Source organism: Monopterus albus, unplaced genomic scaffold (genome assembly GCF_001952655.1).
Source record: "Monopterus albus unplaced genomic scaffold, M_albus_1.0 scaffold52.1, whole genome shotgun sequence".
Taxonomy (NCBI): domain Eukaryota; kingdom Metazoa; phylum Chordata; class Actinopteri; order Synbranchiformes; family Synbranchidae; genus Monopterus; species Monopterus albus.
Window position 1 is genome coordinate 1253186 of NW_018127932.1, and position 18234 is coordinate 1271419.

The 18234-nt window shown below is 41.5% G+C and overlaps 1 protein-coding gene across 3 annotated transcripts in view; it reads left to right on the forward strand.

Annotated features, from left to right (window-relative positions):
* LOC109961087 (zinc finger matrin-type protein 4) overlaps positions 1-17805 on the forward strand; it is a 43422-nt gene extending 25617 nt beyond the window's left edge. For 2 of the 3 annotated variants that reach the window (XM_020601677.1, XM_020601675.1), the window contains exons 4-7: positions 906-1083; positions 3788-4045; positions 10391-10487; positions 17387-17805. In XM_020601677.1, the coding sequence (XP_020457333.1) occupies positions 906-1083; positions 3788-4045; positions 10391-10487; positions 17387-17408 (555 nt within the window). In that variant the 3' untranslated portion in view covers positions 17409-17805. The other variant, XM_020601676.1, reaches the window with a different exon arrangement.
* The last annotated feature ends 429 nt before the right edge of the window (positions 17806-18234 follow it).

Genomic DNA, 18234 nt, shown 5'->3' on the forward strand with positions numbered 1-18234 from the left:
TCTCAACCAAATATTTTGTCGTCCAAGAGTCTCTATGGAGTCTACAGCTTTTTGTGTCTTTAATGCCTTTGTGTGTGTGTGTGTGTGTGTGTGTGTGTGAGAGAGAGAGAGAGAGAGAGAGAGAGAGAGAGAGAAATTGTGAGTACTTGCGCGCGTGCGTGTGTGTGTGTACTTGTATGACTTTACATTATAAGGACCACTTTGAGTTTCCCTATTGGAGTGAGAGACATCTTGGGAAAGGGAGGAGATTTTGGACTTTGTCACACACCTTCAAAGTGTTGTTTGGGGGTTAAGACTTGGCTTTAGTGTTAAGGTCATGATTAGGATTAGGTTAGAATAAGGGTAGGGTTTAAGCATTTAGTTGTGATGACTTAAGTTAGGGTAAGAGGCTATAGGGAATACAATGAATACCCTCACAAAAATAGCTGTACAAATAGTTGTGTTTGTATATTTGTGTCAGTCAGGTGGTGGTTCTTTTTCCTTTCGTTTCCTCTCCCATGGGGAGCAACTCCCCCTCATCATTGGTGATGAACCAGCAGTAGTGAAAGGACCATGCCACAGTCTCAGCAGAGAGACAGATGAATATTTTATCAGTTTTCTGCCTGTGTGTGTGTGTGTGTGTGTGTGTGTGCACGCACATGTGAGAGAAAAGACAAAATCAAATGAGGTCAGTGTAAAGTGTACATCTTTCCATTTCTCATCTCTCCTGCCTCTCTTTCCTATTCTCACCTTCATTTTGCCCTGCCTCTCTTTTAACATAATTCCTTTCCACACCTCCATCAATTGATTTTCCTTTTCACCTCTCTTACCCTCTCCTCCCCTGTGATTCATTCTCCTCTCATAACACCTCTCATCTCTCCTTCCACCACTTCCTTATGCCATCTCTCCTTCCTCTCCTCCTGTAGGACTGTGCAGAGACAGAGGTGGATAGGAACAAGTGCTGTACCTTGTGTAACATGTTCTTCACCTCTGCCATTGTGGCCCAGTCCCACTACCAAGGCAAAACCCACGCCAAGAGAGTCCGCCTGGTGCTGGGGGAGACACCCAACCTACCTACAGCCATGGCCAGCTCTACAAACACGGGTATCGTCTCACTATCTGGATTTGATTTCAGCAACAAGATCAAAATTCACACGCCCAAACATGCACACTTGGAGCCAGTTACTACTATCTGCAGGTCAAGCTTGAAAGTAAAAGCTTGACAAATTCAATCAGTCTTCTGATTATAAGCATTTAATTTAATGATCAGCCCTAGCTCATCAATACCTCTACTGAATTCTAAGCTCACCTTGTGCTTGCACAAATATCCATGTAATCCAGACATCCACCTTTTTACACCATGTGTCACTGAACAGAGAATTTTAGTTTAAAGCATATATTTTTATCAGAAGTGGATAGTGCTTTAGTCATGCTTCAGTAAAAATGTCTAGACTGGGAATCAAAGTGAGAAAAGTATGTGCAAATGACATAAAACTTTGAAAGCTAGAGGCGTACTTTAATTTATGAACATCTTATGGTTAATAAAAAATATCCTCAACAAATCAAGACATCCACAAATTTTTATTTTGTTCATGCTCATGATTGTTTAAGATTAGCATTTGTTTTTTAAAGTGCCAGTGCTGGTGAGTTGTCTCCAGGGGAACTTTACATAATGTGATTCAAATTGGATTCAAAGTGAAAATTCACAGAGCTATAAAAACACAATCACTACAAAATGGAGCACTATAATCAAGCCCATCTGTGACTTCTGCTAAACTTTGTCCCACTTTGGAGAAGTGTCACTTCCCTAGAATCACTGCTGTGAAGCTTCTGCGGTTTTGTGATAATGGGACCTGGAGGAAAAGCAACAAGACAATGAAAACAAGAGTGACCAGGGAGAGAAGAAGAGGATTTCAGGAGAGATTAAAGTCAAAAGTTAGCCTTCATGATCACTTGCAGTCTTGTGCTCCACAGAAGACACAGTTTGTGCAGTACACGGGCCCAGATACGCACACGTGCGCACATAATCATCAGAAACACACATAGGCAGGATAACATTCATTTGCACAGGACACGTGGACAATAATGTACAGAAACACACAAAGCACATAGAAGGGAGAGAGGAAGCAAGGGCCGAAGGAGTTGGAGAAGCCCTTAAGTGTTGGAGGAATAAGATTGTATCTGTGGTCCCTCTCCTCTCTCACATTGCATCCCCACACACTCCAAACCACCACTTCCTCCGCCTGCACAGACCCCCTCTGACCCATTCAGTGAAAAACACTTACTTCTGCTCCAGTGTGCAGAGATCACAGTAAGGAGAAAAGAAAGGGTGGGAAACCAAGGGATGGAGAGGAAACGTGCACCTGAGCACCAGAGCCTGTTCCTCAAAGCTCGCATACACACAAATGCTAAACTGACTGAGATTAATAACAGAAAAATTAAATTCTAGAAGTGGAGTTACAGGGTTGAGCTTTCTAAGTGAGATGACAATGTGGTGAAAGCAAACACAAGCAAAGGGAATGTGAGTGGGTGTGGTTGGTGAGATAAGCAGAGACACAGCCATAGATACAGTAACTATGTGAACAGAGCCCAAAGACGCATCAAGGTATGAGCAGCCAATCGGCTCACAGGGCTAGAATCAACACGCACAAAAACACACTAACACTTCACACTAATAGTCATTGGTCAACAATCCATGCGTGGTTTTTGTTTGTTATCAGTGAGTTGATGGTTGTTGTCAAAGAAGTGATATGACTCATTTGGGCTTAAAAGCATGTGTGAGTGGGCTTTTCTTCGAGATATAAAATGTTTAAATGTGTTGTATTGTGACTGTGTAATCATACTTGGTATAACTCGAGCGTCGTCGGCACATCGTAAAGGGCGAATCGGCACATTTGGACATGCCATCTGGCATTATAAGCTTTCTCACACAGTTTGGCTGCGGACCTAACACCCCCTCCTGGTGTGTTCAAATAAACAGTTTGAGCAGAGATGATTTCTTTGGTACACATACTGTACCTTACACACACACACAAGCAGCCTTGTTTTGGAGCTTCATTCATACACACGTGCGCACACACACACGCTAGCTTTCACAAATTTTTTTTTAAAGCGTAGATTATACATTCAATCTACCACCCACATGCATAGACAGACACACTTTCAGGTACACGCATGCAGTATACACTTCGCTGCGTGAGCCACAACCGTGTCCTGTGGACATGTCACTGCCCATTGGCTATTAATGGGCAGTCACCATGGTAACCAATGTCATGTCATGAGTAGCAGGTCACCTGAAAGTCTGCCATTTCCTTTTTTTTTTTCCTTCCATCACAAAGGAGAGGAGAGGGATGAAAGAGATGAGAGAAGAGGAACGAAACAAAAAAAGAAGCACAAAGGTTCACAAGTACAATAGATGAGTAGAAAGCCATTTTCCTCCACATGCAGACTGGTCCCTGGGGTACAGATGACCTCCATCCAACCTTCATCTGTACAGTATATTCCACAGTTGTTGCCTACAGCAGTTTATTGCTCTTTGCTCTCAGTCCCAGTCAGTGCAATCTACACTTGGAGCTTTTAAATGTGTGCGTGTGCATGTGTAAAAGTATGCATTTCAGAGTTCACCCCTGCGTGTGCACTTGTGTGAGTGTGAACGCATCACTTGATGTTAATTTAATGAAAATAGTTTCACCTTAGAACTACAGTTGCATAAGAACTAATGTTAATCTGCTCCCTCACTCTTTTCCTTACATCCTCCTGTAATCACCCCTCACTCCTTGTCTCCTATCTGTTCACTTCCTTCCCCTAGATTCCGCCCCTTCCACTCCACTCCCCACAGATGCTACTCCATGCCCCCCTCCTCCCACTTCCCTGCCCTGGGCCATGGTGGTGGTCGGCGGAAACGGCGGAAGAGAGGCCGGGAAGTACTGCTGCCTGTGTGGAGCATGGTTCAACAACCCGTTGATGGCCCAGCAACACTATGAGGGCAAGAAACATCGCAGGAACGCAGCCAGAGCACGCCTCCTGGAGCAGCTAGCGGGCAGTCTGGATGCCACAGAGAGCACAGGTCAGCCTCCTGGCCCCGAGCAGAACAAGTGCCAAGCAATTGGGGGGGTACAAATCACATTCAAAATCTGAGGCAGTGAGGGTGCACATCTGTGTTCATATGCCTTTCAATGTAGTGTACATTTTTACAGATATTCTACTGAGGTAAAACACACCAGTTATTCACAGATAAAATCAACACCATCAACCAGTTAAGATCGGCTTATTTACCTTTACCATACATTTGGACAAAAACATCTGTATGAACCTCTCATTCTCCTTTAACTCGACAGTGTTTCTAATAAATCTCTTGTATACAGTGGTGAAAAATTGTCCCACAAATGTTTGGAATACCCTTTTCAAAAATTCATTTGAATCTAGATGCGGAGTTAAGACGTTTTTAGGAGGGCCATGATAATATATAAACTTTCCACTCCACTATTTCTATATGTTATTTCTGTCATATCATATCTTGGCTTAGGTTAAGAAGGCTACAGTTTTTTTTAAAAGAAAGCCAACATTACAAACTGGGACATAGAGTTTTATATATAGAGGCAATTACTGGGTAGTGCGAGTCCAACAAAAATATGTATGTATGTAACTGTAGGAGTGAGCATTTTCAAAGCTTGACCCTCACTGGAGACACTATGTCAGGATGTGTCAGGAGGTGTATCATCTGCTGGATCAACTCTGACCATTGCTTTCTTAATAAGTTCCCAGCAATGTGAATCACTGGAGCACCTTTTGAAAGGTGTTTACTGGGTAAATAATCTTAACGGCTGAATCCATCCATCCATTGTACTAAGCAAATACTTGTCTCTTCCTATTAACTGTGTAGCTCAGCCCAAGGGAAACTTTGACCCCATCTTATTCATCATCTTTTTCCCACAGTCTAACCTTTCTACATCAGCTGTCTGGTTCACAGCCTCCTCATATTACAGCACAGCATTCACACTTGTTAGAGCTAGCATTGTGATACTTGCATGCTACTTGGGCCATACTTAAAATAAAACACACTACAGAAGCCCAGGCAGCCAAATAAAAACACATTACCGCTAATATTTATGCTGAGAGTCAAAGCTCAGTCAGAAACTTAGGTAAGCAATTACACTCAAATGATTTCTTACACTACATCATTAACTGGTAAAACTGAGACCAAATTACAGTTACCATGGGCTTTAATTGTTGTTCTGTGTCTTTCTCTCCCCCTTTATACCTCTCCCCCCCCTCCCACGCAAACACTTCCACATCCAAATGTAGCAGAAGAGGACACCAACTCACATGCTCATATGCACATTTCTGCCAGAAGGATACTCTAATGAAATCATTAATAGCATTTGGCACAGAAGGAGCTCTTCCTTTTCTGAGTCTTCTGAATGGTAATTTAACGGCATCCTAGCGGCCAACATGCACACGAGTGCCACACAACACCTCTAATGCACACACATTCAAGTTTGACGAAGTTCTATATCACGCACAGCACACATGCAAATCCTCCGTGAGCCGAAGCCGTGCCATTCGCTGTGTACCCCAGGTGCTATGACACAACCCATCATCTCAAGAAGCCAATCGTATTAAAAGCATGAGTCATGTTGCCGCCTACACTGGCTCAGAGGCTTTAAGTGGTGTCATGTTGAATATCGTTCTTCATCTACACACTGTGACCAAGATCCCACAACCTCAGCTGTTTTTTGTGAGAATTCAAATATAATTTCAGCATGTAACTACAGAACACACTGAATATTGAAAATATAAAGTAGATCAATGTCAGGTTTTTCTTTTGGCTAATCTAAGCTAATTGTACTCAGTGAAGAGCAGCGCTCTGTTGTAGGATCTATTGTTCGTTTTCTCTTCAGAGACACTGAACTGATGTAAGATTTCAAAATGAGTGCACTGCTGAGGTTGTATATGCCATCAGCCCAGTCTGAAACACTTCGTTCATCATGGTACAGCTTTGCTGTCTGTAGTTCATCAGTTCAGCATATTTCCTTTGGTGCTTGACTTTCACGTCTTCAGTTATAAAGTCACAGGTGTTCGAGGTGTAAAGAGAGGGTCGAACACGAGGCGGCTGCTGAGCTGAGAGACACGGTGGGGGGGTGAAAAATTCGATCTCAGCTAAGTGCAGATTCATCTCTATCTTTTTGTCCTCCTTTTTTCTTTGTGGAGCAGTTTTCTTCTTCTTTTTTAATCTTTTCCCACCTTTTTCCTAGTGTTACATTGCATGTGTACACCACTGGGGCTTCACTCTCTCATGTCTCATCAATCAGCCTCATTAGCTCCCCATGAGGCACGAGGTAAATTATTTACACCCCAACATCCCCTCTCTATCTCCAAACTATGCTGACACATTCTACCTTGCTGTATCTTCTGGTTGTGTTCCATTGACGATACCGACCTTTACGTACCTGTGTTCTCTTTGTCTTTCTCACTCCCTCCTGCCCTTGTCTTTCACACTTATGATGAAACATATCAAAAAAGTCCCCATGACATTCATATCACTACCATCTCTTATTCTTAGATTTTTCCTTGTGTAATTGTGCAGACAATGCACCGGAGAGAATGTCGTTATTTTCCAATGCTAGGTGCCAGACAAAACCCTTGGAGATGGATTAAGGAGGTGGTGGGGGCTACTGACGAGCAATGGAGCCTCGCTGACTCGGCTTTGTCTTTACATAAATCACAACGGGGTAGAGATCCCTCAAGACATAGCTGGCGCATCGTATCTTCTCCGTGGAAATTCAGTAGAGAATTAGAAGCAGTGAGATAAGTGTAGAGAACTGAAGTGAGTGAGCCTGTTGGTGTGAGGGAAGAAGAAGTACCAAAGCAGGGAAAAGTGTATAATTGATGACTGTGCCTGAGCTGGGAGACAGAACTGACCCCCTCTCCCATGAGACAGCACTCACTGTGACGAAGCTGCACAAACAAGCTTGCATACATGCACGCACACATAAAGATATACTGCACTTTAGATGCACATGCATACCTGCCACCCACATGTGAGCTGCTGTAGGTGCGGCTATTGAAACTCAAAACTTTTTGTGTATCGATGTAAATGTGTATGCTACATCAAGTGTCAAGAACTGAATGAAGATTGGCATCTAAGTTTCAGAATTATTTATCTGTTCTTTGTTCAAATATTTCCAGATTTAAATGGAAACGAGCCTTCCTCACTATGGACAGGTTCTATTTAAAGCTGTACTAATCAATACTTTTATGTTAACAACGGTTCAAATCATTGTAATGTATAAGGTCTGACGTCTTCTGAACCTACAGACAATTATCACTCTGCAGTTCCTCTGAGACCTACACAGCATTTTAGCACCTTTCACCTTACTGTTTTGTAACTTTAGACTTCTGCTTCAGTTGCGTATTTCCACCAGTAGAAGGAAATTGTTTTCAGCAAAAAAAATACTTATATTTTCCAAACGTGGGTATCAAAAGGTTTTAATATTAATACTGTTCTATTAAATTGGAACTCATTCATTCATTCATTTTCTACCGCTTGTCCCTGAACGGGGTCACGGGGGGGGGGGCGGGCGCGGAACTAGTAAGTTCAAACAATATCCAGCCTGAATATTATAAACCATCTCTCAGAATTATTAATTGGGACAACCAAAACGAATCTGAAATAATCTGGTCATTTTATTTCAAATCAATAGTTCAGAAAAAGTTTGTTTCCAGTGTATGATACTTTTTTGTGTCTAAAACAGATGGGCTTTCCAATTACTGTTGCATTCACTACAGAACTAATTAGTCTCTCTATAAGTCATCCAAAGATCGATGCTTGGTAAAATTCCATTTGGATTAAATCTGACTCTCACCCAAAGCTCACTCCCCCCCTCTGCTGTGGTATTTGTGATATAGTCCTGTGAGACATACTGTCAAGCCTTTGCAGCAGATTGCTGGTTTTGATTGCATCACATTGGGCTTGTTTTTTGGATCCAGTTCCCTTTTAATCTTACAAAGCGCACGGTAAACTAATGGTGTACCACAACACAAGCAGTAAGAGCTTCATAAACTATTTTCCTGCCTCCGCGGTAAATAAAATTATTGTACAGTGAGATTCTAAGTTGTAGCTGGTCCTATAGGAAATAATAATAAATGAATAAATACCTTAAAATTATTCATATGGAACAGTGATGGTTGTACAGTGTGTGTAAGGCTCATTTTCCTTCTGCATCTTTAAAACATCCCACTATTTATCCAACAGTGCTCCTGCCACACTAGATTTCACACTGGGCTGCACTGGCCACTTTCTGAAAACCCACAAGAGAATCTAATCAAAGGAGCTGCAGTTAGTGCTTGGCAGAGTGTCCTAATGGAGCAAACTATGAACTGCACATCATGCTCCAAATGGGTCCAAACTACTGCTGCTGCTGCTGCTGAGTTAAAATATACTGTATCAAACTTCAAGAAGATACTACTGTACATTTACAACAAGGCTCCTGAAAACATAATCTTCACAATTCTCTGTGTAGCTCATTAATGCAGCTCGTTACCTTTTTGACAAGAATTAAGGTGTCTGTAAGTAGAGGTGACAGCAATGCCAGAAGGCTCTGTAGATTAATTCCACTAAAAAGCTCCACACCCATTGCCTTAGCTCATCTCACCCCCTTTTTCCTCTTTGTCTCCCGTCTTCTTGTATAACTAACAAGGCTTAGAACACCATCACAAATACTGCACATGCCCACAAAAACCCACATTCACTATCGCTGGCCGCGTGCTGTCACTCGCACCGCACACACACTTTCCCTGCATGTAATTAACATGGATTAGGGCACTGCATGGACATATGCCAGAACTGCTTTATTAACCAAAACACAGTGCATGCAGCCATATTTGTGTGCGTGTGTTCAAAGAGTGGCATGCACACACATGGCAGAGACACAAACCTCACCATATTGTACATCAGCACTACTTGGCCAGGCAGTGAAGATGTGACATCAGTCAGGCTAAAAGCAGCGCTGCCTTTGTCTGTGCACGCATACACACAGACACATAAAACTTAATCTTGTATACAAGAATAGACTTCTTTGTGGAATCCTTGCGGCAGTATAAAATTACTGGGAAGTGAAAAGGAAGGAGAATGACTTATCGCTTTATTTTCCAAATTATCTCTTTTCCAGTTAATAGCCTTTTTACTTGGACAGAATAGAAGTAATGACATTTGGACAGAAGAGGATGTACTATCTGTCCTGTTTCTCTTTCGCACATGCAGACTTAGTTATCAGCTCCTAATAGATGCAAAATATCAATATTTAAGCCAAGACAGCACTTACCCCAGGCAACTAATTCACTTGTGGCTTTCATTTAAATGACTGCTTGTCCTTAATCAGCCATAAAACGGAGACAGCGACTCTGAAACAACAGGGAGTAGATATGCCATATTATGCAGCTGTAGCCCAGTCTACATAACCTCCCACCACTCATAACTACATTACAACTTCATCTCCCAACATACTTCACAGCTACAGAAGGTCAAAAGGTGTTGAAATAGACAGACAAATCATAAATCTCAAGGACAGCAATGACAGCAGAGAAAAGGGCAACCACACGCAGGCAAGCATTCAAGATTTCAATCACACACAACCAGTTACACATTCATCTTTATTAATAATAATAATCAGGGGTTATGCTTGTTCTATCATTCTGTCATACAACACTTCTGCAGTGTGACAACTCATTATCCTTACTGTATTTCCATTACCTTTCTTTCATCTTTTTATAAACATATTATTAAGCTTTGTAAATTTCCTCTTGTCGCTTGTTTTGTCTGCCTAGCCCTCTGTCTGACCCCCAGTTTCTCTCCGAACCACTTTCAGTATCTCTATCATCATCCATCTATTTTTGGGTGTTCATCTCGACCACCTGCAAACCCTCTAATTAGTTCGCATCTGTGTCTGAGTCGCACCATCTTAAGCACGCATTCACCGATACAATACCAATGTGCATGCGCACACACAGCTATACACAGTGTGAGACGGTGCTGCACAACCTACTCAAGTGTTCTTTTCCTAATCCCAGTGACCTAGTTTTTCTCACCCTGCTGAAGTTCAGGATTCAAAAGACACCTTCACACACATACACCCATGGGCACTAGAGAGAAGACGTCAGTGATCTAAGGATCTGAAAATGTAACTGGCTTTCTGCTAATGATTAGTCTAATCAAATCCAAATGCACTCTAATTATGAAAATTACCCTGCACTGCAGAGTGTAAAAATAAGGCTGTTACTTGGTGTCAGTTCAAATTTTTTATTGTTGGCCTCGGTGCTGTTGCTGATGATCCAGATGATGAGGTTGCCAGAACTGAAGGATTCTAATGAACCTTGCTGTGCCCTCAGTGTAACCGTGTTTGTGTCTTTCCAGGGCTGCGCAGTAGTTACTCCTGCAGTGTCTGCAGTGTGGTCCTCAACTCCATCGAGCAGTATCATGCACACGTCCAGGGCTCCAAGCACCAGAACAAGTGAGTACAAAAAGTTAGCATTTTGGACGGGTGGATGGATGAGCAGTCAATCAAAACCTAAAAGAGAGATAATGTAAAACTTTCCAAAGCACACAGAACGACAATCGTGGCCACTTCATGCAGCAACTGGCCAGGTGTGTGGTGATGTGAAAGTAAGGAGGGTTTGAGCTTCTCTTTTATTTTTCACTTGACTACATCAACGTTTAATGAATACATAATGCGACACCATAAATACCTTTGAGGAATGACTGTCCAAAAGTCTGCACCCTTATCCCCATTAGTACAATTCATTGCACTGAGACTATAAAGACAACACAAGACCGAAGCACTCTCTGTGAGAGAACCGAGGGAGGCAGCCTGATGTAGCCAAAAAGATGCTATGACTGCCTTAAACAGAAGGTACAGTATGACAGCCACATACAGTAGAAGCACTTTTGAACTGAAGCACAGTCCTTTTCTTGCCCTGCATTATAGAGGTGATACATAGTGTGCATTCACATGGGGGGGAAACATGGAAGCAAAGCTTCAGTGACTAAAAAAGTGAAATGAAATTATGAAATTCATCTTTAATACATTTATACAGTAAGACTTGTAAAGAGGTGCAGAGCAGGCTGGGGAACCATAATGGAAATGTATTATGAAGCATGACAATGGCACAAGGAGGTTTGGTCATTTTATTAGAAGTTAGAAGATGTGATCAGAGCCAGTGATGCATTAACCATGAGATTACTGTGAGCTGTTACAGGCAGTGTATCTGTGTGCATATGTGCATGTATGTGTGTCTTTGTATTTGAAGGAATACGATTGAAATTAAGTGTGTTACAAAGGGAATAGAGTAAAAAAGGTGCTCGAGGATGTAATTTTGTTGTTGTGCATATTTGCTTTCTTTTCCTTTTGTCTTATTTTTAGGAGTCGAGGCATTTTAGCTGAAATATTCATGTTTATCCACCACAGAGAATAACTTGAACTACACAAACCAAATTTCAACAAGCAACTAACTCTTAAACAGAAAGTGGTGGGTGTAGTGAGAAAAACAACAGTGATAACAAGAACAAGAAAGGCAAATGGTGAAGGAAGAGGAGACAAAAGTAAATAATAGGATAGGTTTTCTTCTAGACAAGCTTAAATTCAAAATGTTGATATCCACTCATCATTACAAAGAGTAGAAGAAACAGCCCTACCTAATTTGTTATGAGAATCATAGTGCACAGTGTGTGCTCTCCATACTGTATATAGACACTACTGAAGTGGTAATTGTCTTCTTCTCCTGCCTGATCATACAGTACATTGACTCTGTACCCCCAAACACACTGCACAAATATAAAAACCAGACAAGACAGACACATATCTTGCTTAAAGACCGTTCTTAATAAATAAGTTAACATCAAGGAACTAATCTAAATGTATGTAAATGACTGAGGCACAGAAGTAAAAATGTGGTTGGATTGTTAAACAGAATGTTTAAGCTTAAACCCAACAGTCAGTCTGAACACTCTCTCTATGTCAGCTTGGATGAGGGCATCAGCCAGACTCCTTATTGAGATGTACAGTATAATATCTCTGCAAAGAGACTGTAAATCATGGAACAATGGTGGCTTATAGCTCTCTGCTGTCTGTTTTACTGTCACAAAGCAGAAAAAAGGAGGCAGGCACACTGAAAGAGTCATGTTTATGTGAGAGAAAAAGAGTAAGGATTACAGATAGACAAAAGAGAGGCAATGTAGAGGTCTTTACGATTCCAAAAACATCCGAAAACAGGCTATGGAGAGCCGACCCGAACCCACTTTGCATAAATTAATTTTCAAAAAATAGAGACCCAACCTGAAGAGGACCCCAGCTCTGCTGGATCTGACTCAAATATACCTAAAGATAATTGGACCCAATCCAAAAGGCGGTCCACCCAAACAGACGCAATCAAAAGTCACACTGATGCTTAATTAGATCAATCAACAATCAGGGGCAATGGAAAAGTGCAGCAAAATAATATAATGTAATATAATATAATATAAATGCAAAGTTAAATTTCCAACTCCTGCAAAAAATAAAACATGTTGTAATTTGATAGGCAATAAAAAGGCAAAATGGTTTTACCAGTTTAATAAAATGGATAACTTCAATTTTTACAAAAGTTGCCACTGCTGTTTGAGTTGAGGTGTTTTTCTTGCACAACCTGACAGGCTTCAGGAGATGTGAAGTGGATCCACTCGTGTCTTGAACATAGTGGCACACAGACAGTAAAACGCGACCCGACCAGACCAGAATGAACAAAGTTTGGGTCAGGTTTCGGATCCTCAGACCCGAGTGGACCCATGAAGACCTCTAAGGCGGAATACAACAAACACCAAGAGACGGATGGAAGGAGAGGTGCAGGAAGACACATTATGTTTGAGACAGAGGCTGAAGACATAAAAAGGGCAATGACATACTGTAAGACTGAAATAAAACTGATAAAGGGCAGCAGACAGACATAGCAAAATGTAGTAATGTAGAAAGAACTAGGACGCATTGCCGACAGAAAGCAGCAAAACTGAAACGGAGAGAAAATGTAGGTGAACCCAGACTGACATCTGCAGGGCTTCAGGACGGGGAGGATGGATTGACAGGGAATTGACAGACAGAGGGCAGTGAGAGGCAGACTGAGGTACCGAGGAGATTTACAGGGGTAGTAATGAAAGGTCGCCAGATAGAAGGAGAGAGCATCCCTCATCCATCTTATCATACACATTTACAGCAAATGGTTTGAGAAAAAAAAAAGAACTAAACACTGAAGTGTCACAAACTTTTCTCAAGAGGACAAATTTCTAAGGTTCTAGTTTACACAGTCATTTTTGTCCCTACACATCTAACATTTCTTAAGTTTCCAGTCCAGTAGTTCATAATAAAATGTCTTCTGATGTGCTGCACATTATTGCACAAGGTATTCTTTTATTCCAAAGTCCAATTTCCATCCAGATGTTCGTATTGTTACCCGTTACCTCCGCAAAGAAGGTAATATTTTTACTAACTTGCTTTTTTTTCCTAAAACTGTGCTGATTAAGGGTGTCAACAGATATGACATATCTTCAGAACTTACTGAGCGACATCTTGAAGAAATTTGCCATTACTGCAATATCTATTTTTAAATAACTTCCAAGTGTGATTCCAAATGTTAGGGGTAGTGTAGGTTTTCATGGCCAAGCAAAGGCCTGGTAGGCCATGGAGCAAGTTAAGTGAAGATGACAGTGAAGAAAAAAATCTTTAGGAAAGTTTATAGTGTCTATGGGTTGAGAATTTTAGGCTGTTATTGCAAAAGGATTTTTCACAAAATATTATTTGTGACTATATTTGTCCAATTACTTTTGAACCTCTACACTTTGGGCACTGTGTGTTAAAGGGGCCATATTTCCCACACAGGTCTTTCTACACTGATGTAAACCTTTGCAAATTTAAGATAAAGTTCTGTTTTTTATTGTACTGTAGCATAAAAATGTCTTATTTCAAACTGAACAGAATCTAAAAACATGTCCAAACCCTTACAGTCTAGTATATCTCTTTCTTACTGAACTGTTTTTGGAAATGGCCATTCTTTCTTTTTTTCCTTTATCTAGAATGTGTGTAATTCCCTTGGTCAGCATTTGTAGGATTTCAGACTTGCAGTGTGCAAAAAGTGTGGAAAAGTCCATGAGAGTCCATAAGTGATTTTACAGTGCAAAACCCCCGAGTCCTCACAGACGTATTGCAAATGCAAGCAAATCTGTGAGATTGAACACCAGTACTGGAAATAAGTCTTTCCTGCTTTGTTGCACTGTTCTATCGATCCTCTGGGAAACACTGAACAAGACCAAAGGTTCCACCTCATCAACTTCACTTCCTACATTCACCCAGTCACTCAGGTGAAACACAATACGGATCCATAAATGTGTGTTAGACGCCACTGTCTTTCCTCCATCTACTGTATCTTACTCACATACACATACCCAACCCATTTCTATGTCAGTGCGCGTTACATGTCAGTTTTTGCAACACAGAGTTATCAAATAATGTCCTTGTCACACTGTATTGCAAAGTGTCATGTTTTCTGCTGAAGCTGGAGTGTAAACACACTGAGGCACATATTCACGTGTATGAACACTGGCTGTAACTTAAATATGGGACTAGCTAACGTCTAAGACATTTACAACTAAAATGGCATAAGGGACTATGAATGAAGGCTGCATGTTTGTTCATATGTGTGCTTTAGTGTTGGTGCAGCCCCTGACATGTGTGCACAGTAAATACATTATAACCAAGTCTACTTTTAAGAACAAGCTGTATAACCATGGACAGTTGTGCTGCACAAATGTCTTATATGTGTATAGCCATGTGTTTATGTGCATGCATGTGTGTAAATGTAGAAATGTGTGTGAGTACTTATGGAAACGATGCTATTGACATTGTTCGGTGCCTATCACTGGGTTGTTAATAAGGTGGACACGGCTTTGTCAACGTAATGTGAGATCTTCCACCCTAACTCTACGTGAGTGTGTGTGTGTGTATACAGTATGTCTGTATATGTAATTTTTTGTGGGATGTGTGTGTGTCCTAGCTGAGCTTTGTCTTGTGTAAGGAGCTTTCCAGAAGAGATGAAAGCAGGGCTGACAGCAGCAGGGGATTGCGCTCTCACTGAAGAAACATCCCTGAAAACTGTGTGTGGGCCTATATCCACAGTATTTGCGTGTGTGTTATGTCTGCCAATAGTGCCAGCTTATTTGCATGTAGTTTTATTATTATATAGATCCCTTCCTGTCTAGTCGTGTTATTTTTAATAGTCCACTGGCCCGAACCACAAAGGATATGATGGCTTTTATGCAACAGTTACTAGCTAATGTATATTGTTTTGTCCAGCAATACAGCACATGCATTATAAAACTGAATTAAACTTGAAAGAAAGAAAACAAAGCAACCAGTAATGCACGGTTTCCTTGATAGAAACTGTCAGCATGGTTGGATCTCTGACCAGCAACATTGTGTGGCTTTAACTGGGATAACATAGCCTTTGCTTATTGTTTTTATTTGCATAGTGTGTGTGATTGTGTATGAGTGTGTGATTTTGATGCCGATGCTGAGGCCCCAAGGGTATGATGGTGAGGTCAGGGACAATCCATTTAGCCTGCTCACCCAGGTAATTATCCAGAGGACACATACACACAAACTACAATACAATCTAATGCACATTTAAGAGGCAAAGGCACACACAGAGAGAGAGAGAGGGTGGGAACACATGTGAGAGATTGCAGTGCTTAGTGCAAAATCTCAAAATGCAAATGGTTGAGCTATTGGCCTAATAGGCTTGCTACATGTGTGTGCATCCTCTCCCTGCTTGAGGCAAGGTGAGAGGCTAATTTAGGGCTGTCACTGGTTAACTCGCCTCTCACATGCTTCGTATTGTCAGACACACACAAGGCAATTGTCTCTGTCTTCCCTCATGCCTTCCCAAAGAAGGGGGGGGGGGTGTTGTCATGCCCAGATCATGACTCAAAGCTCTGCTACCTTAGCAACAGCTACTGCGAAGCTACGTTCAGACACACTCACGGTGCCAAGGTGACCTTCATATCCTCACAAACACTTCCCAAGTACATCTCTCTTATTGGCCCCTCTGTCTGCCCCACACTGTTTACACGCTAATCCCCTCCTCTTGTTGTTCTTCCCTCACTCCTCACTGCAACCTGCCCCCTCCCTCTCAAGATAACAATACAGACTACCATCTCTATACCCTCCCTCTCCTCAGAGAGTTCAAAGTGTTAGACGAGTCCTGGCAAAGCAGATGGGGTGTAGAGGCCACTGTTTTAACAGCCATTATTGGCATAGGTGCTGACAGCTAGGGGGCCTGTGCATTCCTCCTTCTTTCTCTCACTGTCTCAATGCGCTATTTAGGACAGTGGAGAAGTGGCATTTTAACAAGGACTTCGTGAAAACGATGAAATCTGTTCTGCTGTTTGGGGGATGTGTTTTCACTCCAGAGTCAGACCGATGGCCACATGTGCGAATTAATCATCTTAGTCTTAGTTTATGTGTGTCTGATTTAGTTTCTCTCTGAAAAAAGGCTAAATCAGACAATGGTATTCTTACACTGAGGAGAAAGCACTTCAAAACTCCAGCAAGGAACAAAGGTAAAAAGCACCTCAAACTAACAGGAGGAACAATTATGCAAAAAGCTGCAGAGATGAATGAAGTACTGTATTACTTGTGCATTGTTGTGGGGATTACTGTTGTGACATTCAGGCAAGTGAATAATGAGACCAGCTCTGAATGCTAATTAGAATTTTTTATTTCCAAACATACTTTGCAAAGATCTCCTGGGTTAGACTAGTGGTTAGGACGCGGCGCTTTCACCGATGCAGCCCGGGTTCGAGTCAGGGTTGCATCAGGAAGGGTATCTGGCATAAAACATGTATTGTCATCATGACAACAATCAGAGGCTCTAGATAAAGCACAGAAAAGTAACTATTGCACCCTAAAATGTGAGAGATTATGCCTTTATCTTCCTCCTTTGTTTTAATTTGGGGAACAGCTAGATAGAAATCAAAGCAGACAGCTTAAAGAGTGTGACACAATCACTGGCTGATGCTTCACATACAGTAGAGTAAAGCAGTCGTTCCTATTGAAAGGAAACCCAGTGATGTGGCATTACATCTCTGCACATTTGTCCCATTATGTTACTATATCTACAAAGACTTTGCTTATTTTGCTAAGTACACTATATTAAGAATGGCATCAGACATGGATTTATTGGTAAATGAGACTGAGCGTGACAGCAACTGAGTATCTTTCTCCCCAGCAGACTTCATGTTCCCTGTGGTTAAAGAGGCCTGTCTTGTTGGATCTGCCCGTGTCAGGAGCAAAACGAGACTAACACATTCTTCCCTGTGGTTTGTTTTCAGCCTGAAGCAACACCAGCAGTAAGCCACCATGGCAGGCCACTCTGGAAAGAGATGGAGACAGAGATTATTGGAATAAACAACTTCAGAAAAAGGACTCGTCTCAAAGACAGAAAAGTTTTAAGAAAATAGCGCAGAGTAACTTCTGTGTGTGTGTGTGTGTGTGTGTGTGTGTGTGTGCGCACGCATCTGACCCACGTGTTTGCAGTACACATGTGGGTCACTGTGTGTGTTTATTTCTATCTTTGCTCGAAAAATATATCTGAGATTTATTAAGAACCTAAGTGTTTGATATGAGTTCTCAACACGCACCGCCGTCAGAAGAACTGAGGCCGCATATTGCCATATAACTCCTGTGTGAACCACAATCCTAAAAATGAATTGATGTCAGTGCGTTCGTTGCCCGTAGTGGTAATAAACAGTACAATGATCGTCACAGAGCAGCAGTAATAATAACTAGCCGTGCTCCGAGTGTTCTGACAGTGATCCCAGTCTGAACAGTTTTTTTTTTGTTTCTTATACAATGACGAGGTTGGCGGCGCATGTTACGGTTCACTTTCAGACCACTTGAGATCTACTCAGGCCCAAACTTTCAAATCCAAGGACAAGGAAACTCCCAATGACCTCAGCCATTACAGATGAAATTCCATAACTTTAAAAAGTATCTTTGGTTCCAAATCTTGTGTTGTCTATAGATGTGGTAGATTGGTGTCACTGTTTTTTTCAGATGCTGGATATGTCACTTTGAAACCCATCTTTTCATATATTCTATACAATCAAAACCTGGAGATGTGGCTTGGTTACAATAAAGAAGCAGTGGAGAAAAGCAGAACAAAGACTTTGAAACCCCT